The 15,756-nt window shown below is 41.1% G+C and overlaps 3 protein-coding genes across 3 annotated transcripts in view; 1 reads left to right on the forward strand and 2 right to left on the reverse strand.

Annotated features, from left to right (window-relative positions):
* Window positions 1-1,224: 1,224 nt before the first annotated feature.
* On the reverse strand, window positions 1,225-3,379 carry LOC118411649. The gene is made up of 4 exons (XM_035814127.1): window positions 3,200-3,379; window positions 2,647-2,951; window positions 2,179-2,439; window positions 1,225-1,898 (listed from the first exon to the last, which is right to left on the reverse strand). Exons 1-4 carry the CDS (start codon window positions 3,330-3,332, stop codon window positions 1,824-1,826), a joined length of 774 nt encoding a protein of 257 aa, XP_035670020.1. The 5' UTR covers window positions 3,333-3,379; the 3' UTR covers window positions 1,225-1,823.
* Window positions 3,380-7,103: 3,724 nt separating this feature from the next.
* LOC118410903 (dymeclin-like) overlaps window positions 7,104-15,756 on the reverse strand; it is a 50,803-nt gene continuing 42,150 nt past the window's right edge. The window contains exon 11 of the mRNA XM_035812783.1: window positions 7,104-7,518. Coding sequence (XP_035668676.1) covers window positions 7,372-7,518 — 147 coding nt within the window. The 3' untranslated portion in view covers window positions 7,104-7,371. The remainder of the gene's footprint in view (window positions 7,519-15,756) is intronic.
* On the forward strand, window positions 8,223-14,388 carry LOC118410902 (tripartite motif-containing protein 3-like). Its single transcript, XM_035812782.1, has 3 exons — window positions 8,223-9,619; window positions 10,558-11,741; window positions 13,774-14,388. Exons 1-3 carry the CDS (start codon window positions 9,508-9,510, stop codon window positions 14,326-14,328), a joined length of 1,851 nt encoding a protein of 616 aa, XP_035668675.1. The 5' UTR covers window positions 8,223-9,507; the 3' UTR covers window positions 14,329-14,388.

Consider the following 15,756-nt stretch of genomic DNA (forward strand, 5'->3'; position numbering starts at 1 on the left):
GTGCATATTTGGGATAGAAAAAGGGATGTCCTTGTATCAATCCGAGCGGTGCTGAGGCCAAATACCCGCCTCCTATTTGCATGTTGGAGCATACCACTTTGACACTGGAAAGGGAAAAAGCGTGCTGAACTTTGGGGAAATATCGCTAGATGACGCTGCTGTGTGGTCCTAAAAACGCGTACATTGTAAATTATGTACAAACGGTGGACCAGTATTACGCGTATGAAATCACAACGGAAATCTTCACATAATCACAGTCTCCGACTTTCGAACAGTGTAACTTCGGACGAAATTTTAATTGCCTCATTATGCAGATTTGAGCCTTGTTTGTTTTCATCAACTGTGCTGAATATATTTATATATTTCAACTATCAAAAGTTACGATAACTTATTTAGAATGGTACAATGCGGAACGTTAAATTCATAACAACGTTTTTGCTGTTTTTACCGGCTGAGATTCAAGGTGTAAGTCGGGTATGAAAGATGTAAAATCAACTCCTCAACGGAAAATTCCCAAACACCACCACTCTGATTTATTCATCATTAGTCAAACCACAACAGTTTTCAGACAACAGACACTAGTGCAATGCGATGTCCAACTCAAGCATTTACGTCCGAAGTTAGGGGACCCTCCGTTACAACAAGTTAAGCGTTACATACGAATCTTTTTTTCTTGCATAGGCATGTTTTCAGAATTTGCAAGATGTCCCAATATTGTGTTCACGTATTGCGCATGAACTTAAGGCTCCCGTCTGCATAATTCACACATATTCCCCCCTACCCAAATTACACACACAATTACAATGACAGTCATTGAAAGTTGTCACCAACACATTCCATTTGTAATTTCAACATCGTGTAAAACAATTGAGCATGTACATGCATTCGTTTTCAAACACAGTCATGTTTTCATCTGCAGGACCATATACTAAGTGAGGATTTATGCTCAATTCCACTTGAGCTGAGAAGAACCCGAAATCGGCGCATATAGAACGTGCACCAGCAGTTTGCAATAGACAACACAACATGGTGCAGTACCTCACACGACCGTTTGTCGTCGCTTTTGACACGTGCACAAATAGCGAGATTGTGTCATTGTGTCATTTTTAGTCTCCGGAAAAATAAAAGTTAGGTGTGATAAATTTAGATGTCTTACGCCAGCCCTGATACCTCTACCACCAGATAAAAGATGACATGAGACTCGTATTGAAAGATGCAGAAACCTGTCGTTTAACTTTATTTGTGATACACGTATTGTACAACATGCAAGTGGCTTTAAAACCTCGCTGCAAAGGACACAGGATGACACTTGCCGATACCTTACATCACCAGAAGTTCGTTTATGTAAACGCTTTTAAAAACATATGACCTAATTCAGAAAAGACAAGGAGTGAACTTCAACATATACAATATGTTCGAATAACGTAATGTGTTTGTTTTTTTTTTGTTTTTTTTTACTTTTGTAATTTTTTCAGTCAAACAAAAATGAAAAGGGATCGTATTTTCTTTTTTCATTGAATTCTGAAGAAGCATAAGAACAGAGCATAAACTCCTTTTAAAGCATAACCATAACATTCAGGTGGCGAACTTTAACGTATGTGTGAAAGAATTCCTTCTTTTTTTGCTTTTATGTACAACATTTCTGAGTTGACCAACCCATCAACAGCTGATCTGTTTTGAAACGTCGAACGTAATTAACAGTATATAACGCGTACATACATGTAAAAACATATACATGTACTTTTTTCCTTTCTTGCATGGAGATATAAGTAAAAGGGTCATAAAACAGCCTTGTCATGGACCTTTCTGCGCTTCCCTAGATCTCAGAAGTCTAGTGCCACGTCCCAGCTAGTCATCCTCATCCTCTTTAATTTCCGTGCCTCCTTGTCCTTTTTCTCCTGCAACAGGCGTGTAAAAAAAGTCAATAATTACCAAAAAAGTTCATCTAAGTCTCTCTCAAAATCTTAAGATACACACATGGCAAGCTGGTACTGTGATAAAACATCATTTGCCGTTCGCTGATCCAAACAACTTAGAATTCTGCCCTTCTTGTCGATATTTCAACAGTAGCGAATGCAGTCCAAGCTAGCTTGGAGCAACGCCAACGAGGGAAGCGAGCCGGCAAAAAACCTGACCAATACTCAACCTCTGCTTGGAGAATGCTGGAATTAAGCTCACCTTCCTGCGTTCAGCTGCTAATGCCTGTTGTTCAGCCAAGTCTTCCAATGTGGTCCGTTTCGCGACTCGTTCTCTCCTCTTGTTCAGACGTTTCTCCAAAGCCTGCGCCTTCTCCGAGTCCCGGGGAACGATGGCGTCCGTGTCGCTGACAGAGGAGATGACAAAGGCGGTGCTCGTGCGGTTGTCGGCGGCTGCTCTAGCCTTGGTTTTTACTCTCCTCGATTTAGCAGCAAGTTTTCGTGACCTATCTGCCAACATCTCCTGCTCAGACGGGTACAAACAAAAAGACTCTAGCTCATAGCTCTGAGACTCAACTCTGTCAACAGCCTATTTTTCTCTGCCTCTCGCCGCTTTTCATTCTTATTCTCTATATCATTCGAAGGTATAAGTTTCTGTGATGATGATCAACGGATATGTTATGATAGGATATGATAACCATATAATCTAATATCATATAACATAACCCACGTCACGTCTGTTGGCGGCGACACTGAGCTGCTGTCTCAGCTGAGTGCGTGATCCCGCGGGCTCCTTCTTGACCCGTTCGCGCCTCTCCTGGAGAGTTTCCTCCAGTTTCTCCAGCTTTACAGGACGGCGAGGGGGCGCGTCGGGCTCGGAGGCGGGCTTGACGAGCGGCACCTGGAAAGCGACGGACTCGCCCCGGGTGTTGAGGGGCAACAGGCCGTCTTCTCGCAGTTCAGTAAGGACGTCCGCCGACGACTTGCTGGGTCTTGGCCGGGACATTGGAGGCTGTACGATCACCACGGAACGTTCTGGAACAATATGTGAAAATGTAGTTACCGGTGGTCGAAGCATTTTTTACTGAGACACTAGATCTTGTAGAAATGATCTATAGGATGTGATAGGGTCCTTTCTATCACTAACTGACTCCACCCCACTTAGACTGATAAAAAGAGCTTTGACAGAACGACCGCATTTTAATTCCATCCGATAGTTACAATAACTAAAACAATAAACTGCAGACACAGTTAACCCAGTATCCTATACCGCAAGGACTCACCGGTGGTCCCGCGGTCCATCTCCTCCTGTCCCGGTGCTGTTTCATCTTTCGGATTTCCACCCCCTAAAGGTGACACTTTGTTGGACTTACAAAAACACAAACAGCTAGAGATCGTTACTATGAAGTCCCACATTCTGCTACTGTAGTCGTCACGAGTCTGTGAGCAGTAACAGTAACAACGGCTAGCGCTCATCCGTGGAGCTTTGTTGTTCCAAGACTTTGGTTGTTCTAAACGCAGCTAGGCAACACTTATAACGTCACAACTGATGGGGAAGTGTGGAATGTTCTACTATTGGACAAGACAAAGGGTGTAGCATTGTAAAGGTGCATGTTTTGAAAAAATGGATAAAATGCGACCTTTCAGTTTCGTTTAGTTCAGTCCCCTAAAATTTGCGTCACTCGTACGAGCCTTCTAGCCTGCTTTTGAAACTTCACATTGGCGCAATTTTTGGGGGGTATACGTTCAACAAGTTCAAGTTGTAACTTAGTCATCACATAATTTATCATGTACATCCATGTAGATACTCGTGAAGTAAACACAATTACGGCCTACGTCACATTTCCAAACCGGGGACCGACCGGGCAGGTTTCGGGAACGAAACTTATGATATAAAAGACTCCAAACTACACAACTTAAAGAGAATAGTGATTTCAATAGTCGTGGACATGTATATATAATTTAGATGTGCCATTAAACTTAGCTTTATCAGTAAGCGAAAAGTTCCCCCCAAAAAGCATGAAATAGAGTTTCAGAGATTCAAAATTTCAAGGAACTCAGCGAGTCCCCAGAGCCCGAAATTCGCTGCCGCCATCTCTGTAGAATTTAGCGTACAGCGTTGCCGGCCTTCGTGAGTTCAATGCAAAAAGTTGTCGGCCATAGCGTAATTAAAGCGTTGTCAGAACCCCCCATGCAGACCCCATGTAAGATAGAGTTTCAACAGAATCCGACTAGAATAAGTCAATACCGTACTGAATTACTAGTACTCTAATGCCATTTCCCCCTACTTTTAACTTAGTAGTCAACGACAATTTAGTTACACGATTGATTGCAGTACCTCATAAGATCGTTAGTTGGCGCTTATAGACCGTGCACTGTTCTAACATTGACTACATGACATGGTGCAGTACCTCATACGGCCGTTCGTCGTCGCTTTTGACACGTGCACTAATAGCAAGATTGTGTCATAACATTTACTTTAATTTGTACATTCAACATACACTCAGAAACTTATTTAAAAAAAAAAAACAATAAAATTTCATGCATTTATCACTGAAATTACATTTCACCCAACAAGAAATAAAACAAACACGCAGAAAAGAAATGGCACAATAAAGGAGTTGTTTACAAAAGGGCTGTTTATTTACAACATAGCTGCGTTTCTGTACAATGAAACTACACACATGTACATGTTTACCACTGGCACATCGATAATCGCATAGTTATGCTCAACCAGCTTCTCCATACAACAAGCCTTACAAATTCAACCTATCAAGCAAAATTCGTGATCCAACAGTTTTCCTTAACTCTGATAAAGATATTTCCAAATATATTCTTGTGCTACTGTAAACAGACATTTAGGAAGTTATGACCACATTTGAATGCTACTTAATTACTACATTTTATGAAAGAAATGTTTGACAATGGGTAACTGACCTAAAAAAGCTGTATAAGTTGTAAGTTGCCACAAGAGGGAGCTTTGAAAAAAAAATATTTGACTAATTCATTTTTGGTCAGGCATCAAAATATTGGATTTGGGTTAGCATAAAGTCATATTCTCTTCACAAGTGTATTTTTTGCAAGGCGACAGTCTTCCATCTCTTCTGTGCATAGATTTTTCATTCAAGCACAAATAATCTTACAAACCAGACACTAAATACATTTTGAATCATGCCTAAGGCTACACCAATTTAATTTCTTGGTTCACGGATTTTTTCATAAAAAATATGGAGCGAGAGGGCGAAACAAAAATAAAAATAAAAATTGTAAAATGGTTCGGGTAAAGATAAGGGCTAATCCCAAAAATAAAGAAAAAAAGTTTTCAGCTTGAAAAAAGTACAAAAACACTTAGTCTATTACTGTACAGTAACAGCACCTGTTCGTTGAAAATTACAAAAGTAGTGTCAGTTTTTATGTTTGCTACACCAGAAAGTTGGTGAATGGTTTCATTAATGGTGAAAATTTGCTGAGTGGTAATTTTTATTTTTATTTTTTTCCCCAAAAAAAAGGAGCGAGCAAATCCGTGAACCAAGAAATTAAATTGGTGTGGCCTAAGTAACTATCAATCGGCAGCCATTAAGTTTTGTTAAGGCCTTACAATAACAGTTTTAGCTCAAAGGTGCAACATTAACATATGAACAAAATACTAATATGAAATACTGGGGTGTTAAGTTCTCATGAAAGTTCATATGTGTTCATATGTCTTCATACATTTCTATACCATAATAATCTTATCAACAAGATAGTTAATGCAGATAGTGGATATATGTGTATATCAAGTGTCAGACAATATATTTGTACTTTTATATAGTTGTAATTTTACAACATTGTGAGCTCTGAAATTAGTTTCTTTCAGGGTTTTCTGAAGTTACTTTTGTTTCAACACGAACAAGGGTACATGTATATGCAAGTATGTGAATACAGTCAAACCTGTACAAGTGACCACCTATATATGTTTGTTTGTCCCATTTCATGTTACCTGCTATTAGCCCTCAGGCAAGAATTTGCAATAAACTATTATCATAAGGACCACCTGGACAATGCATAAGTGACCACTTTTTTTGGTGGTCCCTTACATAATTTTTCCATTGACACAAGCGTTACGAACCCTGTCTATAGTGACCACCTGTCCATATAGACCAGATTTTGTCAGTCCCCTGAGTGATCTTCTTGGCCAGGTTTGACTGTACATGTTGTATGCAAATTCTTACATCAAAGCATATTAAAGGAACATTAACTTGTGCATAAGATGTCTTGTCATAGAGCATGCATTATCAAACACTAATGTCTTGACTACAAAATATGTCTCGTTTTGATCTGAAAGAAGTTCTTTTTCTTTCCAAGGACAGTAGAAATAAGGTGACAAACAATACAAAAACTGAACGTCAAAGTAACGACTTTAAACGAGATATATCAACATTAAATGCCTTCTCTACAATGTACATATTTTCCTGTTGTACTACATGTACTTCCAACATACAAAATTCTAAAGTCTAGAGTTTTATGACAATTTTCAAATGCTCATGAAAATGTAGGAATACCTGAAACGTTCTCTACGTGAACTTATAGAATCTTAACAAAGAAGTTTTGACTCCATGTTATACATGCGTACCACATATAAAACAATAACTTAGAAGTGAAAAGTGTTAAATAACTACAAATACAGGTAACATCTTTTGACAATGTCTCGGTTAATGTCAAAATAAACCCAGGTCTTAAATAAGCCAAAATTAGCAACTTTCTAATCCTATTTTAACGTGTTACATTCAAGTACAAATGTATACATATTACAGTAATAAACTTTGATTTCTTCATGTTGACTTGTTATAATGTCATATTTTACTGTTTTACCTTGTACAGTCAAACCTGTATTAGGGGCCACCTCTACAAAGGGGCCACCTGTCCATAGTGGCCACTTTTTGTCGGTCCCTTGGGTATTTTATCTACAAGTTGCCACCTCTATACAGAGGCCACCTGTCTATAGTGGCCAAATTTGTCCAGTCCCTTGAGTGGCCGCTACAGACAGGTTTGACTGTATATTCCAACCAAGTGAACTTGACTTTTGACCTCTTGAACACAGCTGCACCTTCTTTTTGCCTTGTTCACCTTTCACCTTCTACATCCTTTACAACTTTGACCTTCCGATGACCTTTGTCCTTTCACCTTCATTACTGATTCTGTAGTCAATTCTATGTCAACTTGATGGTTAATGATATTGTAGTTTGCTTGCAAGTTTTCAGGACAAGTTTACCTGTGACCTTTGGTGTCTGAACTTTGACCTATGAATGACCGTTGCTCTTTGACCTTGCTTGTCTAATGTTGAAATCAACTCCGTGGGTAAATGACATCGTAATAATGATCGTATAGATTTGTTGACCTGTAACATTTTGTATATGAACTTTGACATCTTCCTTGTACATGAACTTTGACATCTTCCTTTGACCTTTGCCCCTTGTCACTGAGCGTCAGGTACAAACAGCTGTACAGAGTTGGGGTCCCAGTGCAGGCGGGACTTCTGGAAGACGAGCGACCAAACGTACGGAATGAAGAACTCTTCCGGCTGCTCCTCTTCTACATACTTGAACCTCAGCTCCGGGAATTTCTGGAGAAATTTAAAAAAAACAAGTTTAAGTAATCATTGGGTAGTGTGGGGTGACTTCAGGGTGTTTGGCCCGGAACCTCTGGTCAAATCAAGTCATACTACAGATCTTGTGCCCTTAGGAAAGGTACTAGAACTTTCCACGACTCTCCTCACTCCACCCAAGTGTAAAAATGGGTACATGACTTTGGTTGCAGAGTTAAAAGGTGGAGGAAGGAAAGGGATGGGCTCTACCTTCCAATATTGTGCCCTAGACACAGTGTATTTACCTGAATAATCAATACCTGTAAAATGTTATTTAATTCCACAATGCAGAAACAACAAATACGTTAACAAGATAGGTAGACCACAAATAAAGGCTAACCAATCATCATCATCATCATTATCAATAAAGTAAGATGTAAGATTTGCAAGATACCAGGGAACAGTTACTTTAATTTCCAAAATCTAAATCTAAATCTATCCAACTGTTATGAGTTATCATCATCATTATCAGCTGTCTGCGTGCACATCTCACTAAACCTTCCAAAAAAATTGGTTGACTTGCTGGTTACACAATGGTACATGTTTAACAGGACATGGTACATGTCTCCAGGACATGTCCCTTTGGTACCAAAAAGTCTGGATTTTGTAACATAAACATTGATGAAAATGTATTTTGTCACCTTTAAACGACAGAATTAACTAAGAAAATTAACAACATGGTCCCCAAACAATGGGTGCGGTGGAAAAAATGACTGCAAGCTGGACACAGCCCTCAGGTGTTTTCTGTGTCCATGATACCTAACATTAGTCCGTTAGTGTAAAAATATACTAACAACAAGCACACAGCCAAGATAAAAAGGAAAATCAGTCTTTAACCTTTTCCCTACTGACAAACCAACAACTCCAACAAAAAATACCAGTAAAAACACAACATCATTGTCAAACATGAGGTCAACGCCTCCAGAACAATAACAGTCACCTTTCACCTAGTACTTACATACAATAGGCAGTCACAACCATGTGTCAATGTTCAACCATGCATAAACATTAGTAAGACTAACAATTATCAACCAACTTACTCAAAACATCATTTATTTCATTGGAAAGACAAAAAGTTCCACCACACTTTTACACTTATTTCCTCATCTTAAACTGTCTTAAAGATGAAAAATCACCAAGGCATGAAAAGGCTGTGAGGGAAACTAGATTTTGACTTTAAGTTCAATGACCTTAAACCTGAGACATATGCCTGTGTAACAAGAGCATTGACGTTGCATGAACAAACTGGCTGGTGTGATGAAGTGTGTAAACACCATGCCAGGCAGCGTCAGGACTTTTACTGATAAGATGCAAGGATAAACAGAAAGGAAAAAAAAATAAAGTTTAACGAATTCAAAGTTCAACGGCCTTTCCCTGAGTTAATGCACCTATATATCTGGGACAATAGCTTTAATTACGCATGAACAAACAGGTGCGATGATGTGTGTAACATGGTGGTAGGCAGTGCCAGGACTTTATGGGTTACACACAATAAACTACTATTAATCTCATTATTTTTTAGTGTTAAGGCCAGGATTCATTCATCCATCCCACAACAGAAATTTTCTTGTTGGGACAGAAAAAAATCTCACCTTGTCTGCCCAAAAAATCTTAACTTCATGACATAAAACTGATGTCAAATATATTTTCTAGGCTTAAATGACAGGTTTAACCAAGCAAATCAATAACATGGGCTCTTTGACAATGTTTTTGTAATTCAAAAAAATTGGACTAAAATTTGCATATTTTCCAGAATTTAATTTGCAAACCAAGGTACAAATTTCATGAAATGTTATCTTTTAAACCCCTGAAATCAATAAATTAAATTGGTGTGGCCATAAGTCAAGAAACCCAATACCCAGGGTGAAGGCAAAGTAGTCGAAAACATTCCATTGTTGTCCTGGGGGCTGGGTACTTTGCCAGGTGACCTTTGACCTCTAGGAACAGGACAAACAGGAGAGTTTCAACATGGCCGCCAGACGTGAGTCCCAGTCTGGCTCCTGGCAGTTTATCCAAGAAGAACTGTCCTGTGGGATCTGTCATGAGCTGCTCACACGGCCTAAAGTAGTGCCCTGTAAAGGTAGGGAGTCTCCTAGATGTATTGTGTATGCACTTTTGTAGCTTGGATGCCAGGCTATTTAATACTACAATCTACACAGGCCAGCAGCTCCTGGGCCCCTAAGCTAAGGAGACTTGGTGGGTGTGTCAGTGCCTGTGGTAAAATGTCCTTGACTTTGGCTCTGGAACAGGCCTTTGTATGTTTCTGTTCCCCAGAATCCAGACTTTTCTGAAAGTTCCCAGAATATAATCTGGTCTACAATTTGTATGTGGCCAGGTGGTTGCTGCAGACAGGAAGTCTGACAGCATTGGTGCATCAAACCTAAATATAGGCAAGGCTCGAAATACCACCTGCATATGCAGGTTAGTGCAGGTAAAATTGGAGCTGTGCAGGTATTTCTGATGTCTACCTGCACCTAACCTGTACTGGTCCATGTACTGGGTATATACATGTTGGTGCAGGTAAAATTGGAGCTGTGCAGGTATTTCTGATGTCTACCTGCACCTAACCTGCACTGGTCCATGTACTGGGTATATACATGTTGGTGCAGGTAAAATTGGAGCTGTGCAGGTATTTCTGTTGTCTACCTGCACCTAACCTGCACTGGTCCATGTACTGGGTTTTATACATAAATGTCATATGATGTAGGTGTATGTGTATTGTTATTAGCTGCATTGAATGTTACCACCTGTGAAGTATAAGAAAAAATAGCAATGGTCCCTGAACAAGTTTAGTATGATTCATACTTCCTAAATTGAGAAGGTGCAGGTAAAATATGTCTGGTGCAGGTAACTTTCACTGTTACCTGCACCAGTGCAGGTATGCAGAAAAAAGTATTTCAAGCCCTGATACTATAGGCAACAAAATCTTCACCATGTTGAAGTTGGTAGCCTCACATTTTCAAAAGAAAGAAGAAGAATATCCTACGCCATTCTATAAAATTTCACATTTTTCCTCAGGTAAACACTCCTTCTGCCAGCACTGTCTGGAGAAATGGGCGACCACACAGCAGCCCTTCAGGTGCCCAACCTGCCGACAGCCTGCCAACCTTCCCGCCAAGGGCGTGCCGAGTTTACCGGACTGCGACCGGCGCATCGTCAACCTTTGTGACCAGCTTCGCAACCAGGGAGTTTCAGAGTTAAACTATTGTTGTAGTGTTCATGATGATGAGGAGTTTAGGGTCTTCTGTAAGCAGTGTAAAGTGCCTGTCTGTGAGACTTGTTTGGAAGAAGCTCACGACGGGCACCCGACCACAACGCTGAGGAGAGCCTCGCAAGAAAGGACCCCCACTGTCCAAGCATTGCTCGACGAAGGGAAGGACATTTTGGAAACTTACGGCAGTTTCGTCCAAGGTTTTGGGGCAACAGAAAAACTTCTGACCGAACAAAAACATGAGACCGAGACTAACATTTTCGCAGCCTTCGATCGGACAATTCAGAACCTTACAAAAGCAAAAGAGGGCCTGATGTCACAAGTGGACTCCATGCACAAGCAGAATCTGGATGACATACAAGACCAGAAGGCTGGGGTTCTTGCCAAGGTGGCTGAGCTGTCCAGAGTTTGTGAGAATGCCTATCAAGAGATCAGGCAAGGTGGAAGCAACCTATTCCAACATGAGGCTCTACTCCTTAGCACGGTTGGGAAATACAAGGACAGACTTTCGGGTATGCCGAAACAACCACAGGTTGCTGTCTTTAGTCCTGCCGACGATCACAATATTGACGTCACGTCCACAAAAGGATACATCTTTGCACAGTCTTTCGCCATCCCGTCGTTCGCGATCCCAGAACCACCTGTAAGAATCGACGCAGAGGTCGCAGGTGATCACCATGGTTACGAGTGCGAGCATCCGTGCATGGCCGTAACATTTGGCGGAAAGGGAGCGGAAGAGGGGAAGTTCGACAGACCGCGTGGCGTTGCGGTGTCAGAGGAAGGGCAGATCTTTGTGGCAGATTACATCAACGCTCGCATCCAAGCCTTTACAATAGATGGGATGTTTGTCAACAAGTTTCCAACGACAACGTCAGGAGGACAGAAGATTTTCCCGTACGATGTGGCCATGGACGGGGAGGGGAACCTGTGGGTGGTGGGGCACACCGAGAGTCAGACGGACTACTGTGCTGTACAGTTCAGCAAAGACCATGTAAGTTATCATGTAAACTACAACAAATTTACCAAAGATACCAAAATGAAATCTGAACTAATTAATCCCATCATTTAAGAATAAAAAGCTTCAAATCTACAAGAATACAAAACCTCAAGTAGATTATTTCCAAACCACATACCAAAACTAGAAAGGCCGACATTTGCTTGAGAGCAAATACAGCATATTTCAGCCATCTCCCTCCCCATGCAACAATAGACTATTTCAAAATCACCCATTTGAAAAATCACTTTTACTAATGGCGGTTTAACCCAAAAATGAATCTTACAAAATTCCCCCGTTCAACTTCAAGAATGGACTCCAGTGCACCCTATGTGAATTTGCACAATAGACCAGTCCAGAAATACTCCCACTGAAACCTTGGCCTTTTGAATAAGAAACCAAATCCAAAATTGAATTCAGCAAAAAAGGTCCCAGTGCATGAAAAGGTATAATAGACCAGTCTAAAAACACTTCCACTAAAAATTGAATTTTGAATCATCACCACCCGTCCAAACTGAATTTGAAAAAATCCCCCTTCCGTGTGCAAAAAATGGATTCTTCCATGTAAAGTAGAGCAGTCCAAAAATACATCCGCTAAAATAGGACTTTGACATAATCACTGAAGTCCCAAAAATGGATTTAAAAAAAAGCCAATAGATTTTTAAAAAATCCCCCCTCCATGCAAGAATGGACTCTTCCAGCACACCCATTTAAAATTGCAAATTAGACCAGTCCAAAATAACCCTGCTGAAAGACTTTGACAAACTAGAAGTCACCAAAGTCCAAAATATGAATTTAAAAAAATCCCCCCTCCGTGCGAGAATAGACTCTTCCAGCACACCTTCTGTAAAACTGCAAAATAGACCTGTCCAAAAATACACCCACTGAAAGACTTCACCAGTCCGAGGATGAATTTTAAAAAAAATGAACCCCTCCGTGTAAGAATGGACTCTTCCAGATAACACCGGACTCGCTGATTGGCTGTCACCCTCCCCCCCCCTCTTTAGGATATAGATTCAGGCTAAGTGATTGGTTACCTATCTAATTAGATTAAATAGACATATATGCCAGAAGGTGCAATCTGCAGCTGGGGTCAACGACCTTAAGGTCATTGACCCCTGTGGCTATTGGAAAAAAAATCCCCAAATCTATCATTTTGACGTAGTCTATGACAAAAATTATACATGTGTCATTTGAATGAATATCTGGTGCACCATTTTACCAAAATTTAGGTCATTTGGTTTTAAAACCAGAGCACAAGAGCCAAAAGTGTACTTTTTGGTCATAAAATGGCCAAATAATCGTAAAATTAAGCATTTTGTTGTACTGTATGCCTCAACTGTTAATGAATCCATGTGCGCATATGTCTAGGGCACTCCTATACTAAATTTCAGGTCATCCGGTTCTAAAACCAAGGTACAGGAGCCAAAAGTGTCCTTTTTTGGTCAAAAAATGACCAAAAAATCGCAAAAATAAGCATTTCGTTATACTGTACACCAAAAGTGGTATTGAATTTGTATGGGGGAATTATCAAAGCACATCTGTGACAAATTTCAGCTCATTCGGTTATAATACCAGGGTACAGGGGGCCCAAATATACAGTTTTGGTCTTAAGATGACCAAAAAACCTTAATAAAATCATTTTAAAGGTAGATATGAAAAAAATGAAAAAAACGTCTGGGGATATTGACCCACTCTACCCTTGTGTCAAATTTGAAGTCAATGGGTTCAGGAACAACGGAGATACCGTGTTCTGAAGATTTGACAGGAGAAAGAAAGAAAGGAGAAAGAAAGAAACATTACGAATACAATATATTTCACCATACCTATGGTATGGCTGAAATATAAGTAGCAGTTCTGACTATAAGTTCTGACGGTGATTCTAGAAAAACGGGAAAATGTTAAGTTTGTGCCAGAAAGGGAATTAAAGAAATGGTTATTAAAGAAATGCACATTGTAACAATGTCATACCATTCCTAACCTACATTATGACTTTTCTTTTTCTTTTCTTCTCTTATTCTTTTAACAGGGCAGAGTACTGAAAGAAATCAGCCTGGCACACACAGGGCTGATCCGTGGCATCGCCGTCCACCCCACAACCAACCACATCCTCATCACACAGACCAGCAGCGACCTCTGGCAGTTTGAGGGAGAACTGCAGGTCTACACACCAGACGGGGCACTCCTGAGAACTGTGGGTCGGCAGCAGGGAATGGAGTACCCACAGTACGCCAGTGTCGACCGCGAAGGGAACGTTCTAGTGTCAGACTTCAAGGACCACTACGTCTACAAGTACAACGAGCGTGAACAGCTGTTGGTCAAGTTCGGCGGGGAGGGCAAGGGTCAAGGTCAGCTGAGTAACCCCTGCGGTGTCTGTTCAGACGATTCGGGGAATATCATCGTGGCGGACAGCGGTAACGGGCGCGTGGAGATGTTCGACAAGAGGGGTGTGTTTGTTAGGCATGTTGCCATGGGGATGACCAGGCCGTGCGCTGTTGCCATGGCAACAGCGGGGCAGCTGGTTGTGACAGACACAGAGGATAATACGGTCTCTGTTATACAGGACGTGCAACATGAAAACTGATACTGCCATTAACAAACTCTACATTTTGTATATAAAAAGGGGACTTCTCAGTCACTGATGAAGATACAGCGGCGCTCCCGAAATACGCGTCAACTTGCGCGAAACGTCCTCCGAAATTTCGCAGTGTGTTACGCATTCTTTCGCAGCGCGTTCCGCGAAATTTCGCAAGACGTTGCGCAGTCTTTCGCAGTGCGTTCTGCGAAATTTCGCAAGGCATTCTGCGAAGTTACGCAGCGAGTTTCGCGAAAAGCAGGAGCCTAACGCAAATTCCTACTGCGTAATTCTGCGAAACTTCCGTAGAAACACGCCGCATTCATATTCAGACCGCCCGCGAGGTGGGCGGAGAAATATCACGGTTTGTTTACCTTTCCTTTGAAGCCGGCGCGCCAAAGGCAAAGTACATATACGAGTACATGTACATACCGGACGGGGTAGTCGCTTCTCACAAATCTACTAGCCTCTACCTTTTGTTGTCATGTACCAAATTCAATGAAAGTCACACAAAATGTACAAAAATGCTATTAATAATACTGCTATAAAATAACCACAGGCCTGTGTCCTTGGTAAAGTTACGAAAATACAACGTAAAAATGTACTTTTGGTTTGCAATGCCACCCTATTCATGATTAGCCACGCCGTCATGGTGACAAATTTTGTGCCTTAGAACTTTCCTATCTTGTCAATATCTGCGTACCAACATGTGTCAGTATTTTCCTCATATTTTACCACATAAAAGTTACGGGAAAGTTTTTTTTTCTTCCATAATTTGGAACGCTCTGAGCTGAGAAACAGCCGGGGAGACTTCTATATTCGGCTATCCTCGTTTCACATTCGGCGGGGGGTGATTCGCTTCATCTCGGCAAGGAGGTTGAAAAAGGAATCGTCGTCAGCAAATGGTGTGCTTGGAGTTCTCACGAGACAAAACGATCTTCGTTGACAATGTTCGGTGTGCTTACATTTACAAGGAGGAAAGACGACGGGGGCACTTCCGTGTAAAGACGTCAAAATTAGCGTGCGAAAAACACTGTCTCGCAATCACATTCTGCTTGGTGCACCGTGATTTTTTTATTCCCACTTCGCTGCCTGAAATTTTGCAGTGAGAACGACCCTTTACCCGCACCCCACGACTAAAACCTGTATAGTAGCAAGTTTTCGAGTTGAGAACTACAATTTGTAGAGGAAGCACGTAACCCGATCCGCATGGGAAATGCCGCTATTTGTGCCGTTACCATGGCAGCAGCTATGGCGGCAGTCTTCAGATGTACGTCTTGGACAGGGCGTGCCCGATTACACTCAAGATCCAATCAACTTGTCACCAATCACAGCCAACAGCGGCGACAAAACAAGAAAGCTTTTAAAAAAAGCTGGCCGGGGCGCATTTGGAAGGACTACCTCAAAATTTCATGTTGTGTTCCAGTAAAATGGGGG

This window comes from Branchiostoma floridae, chromosome 3 (assembly GCF_000003815.2).
Source record: "Branchiostoma floridae strain S238N-H82 chromosome 3, Bfl_VNyyK, whole genome shotgun sequence".
NCBI classification, from domain to species: Eukaryota; Metazoa; Chordata; class Leptocardii; order Amphioxiformes; family Branchiostomatidae; genus Branchiostoma; species Branchiostoma floridae.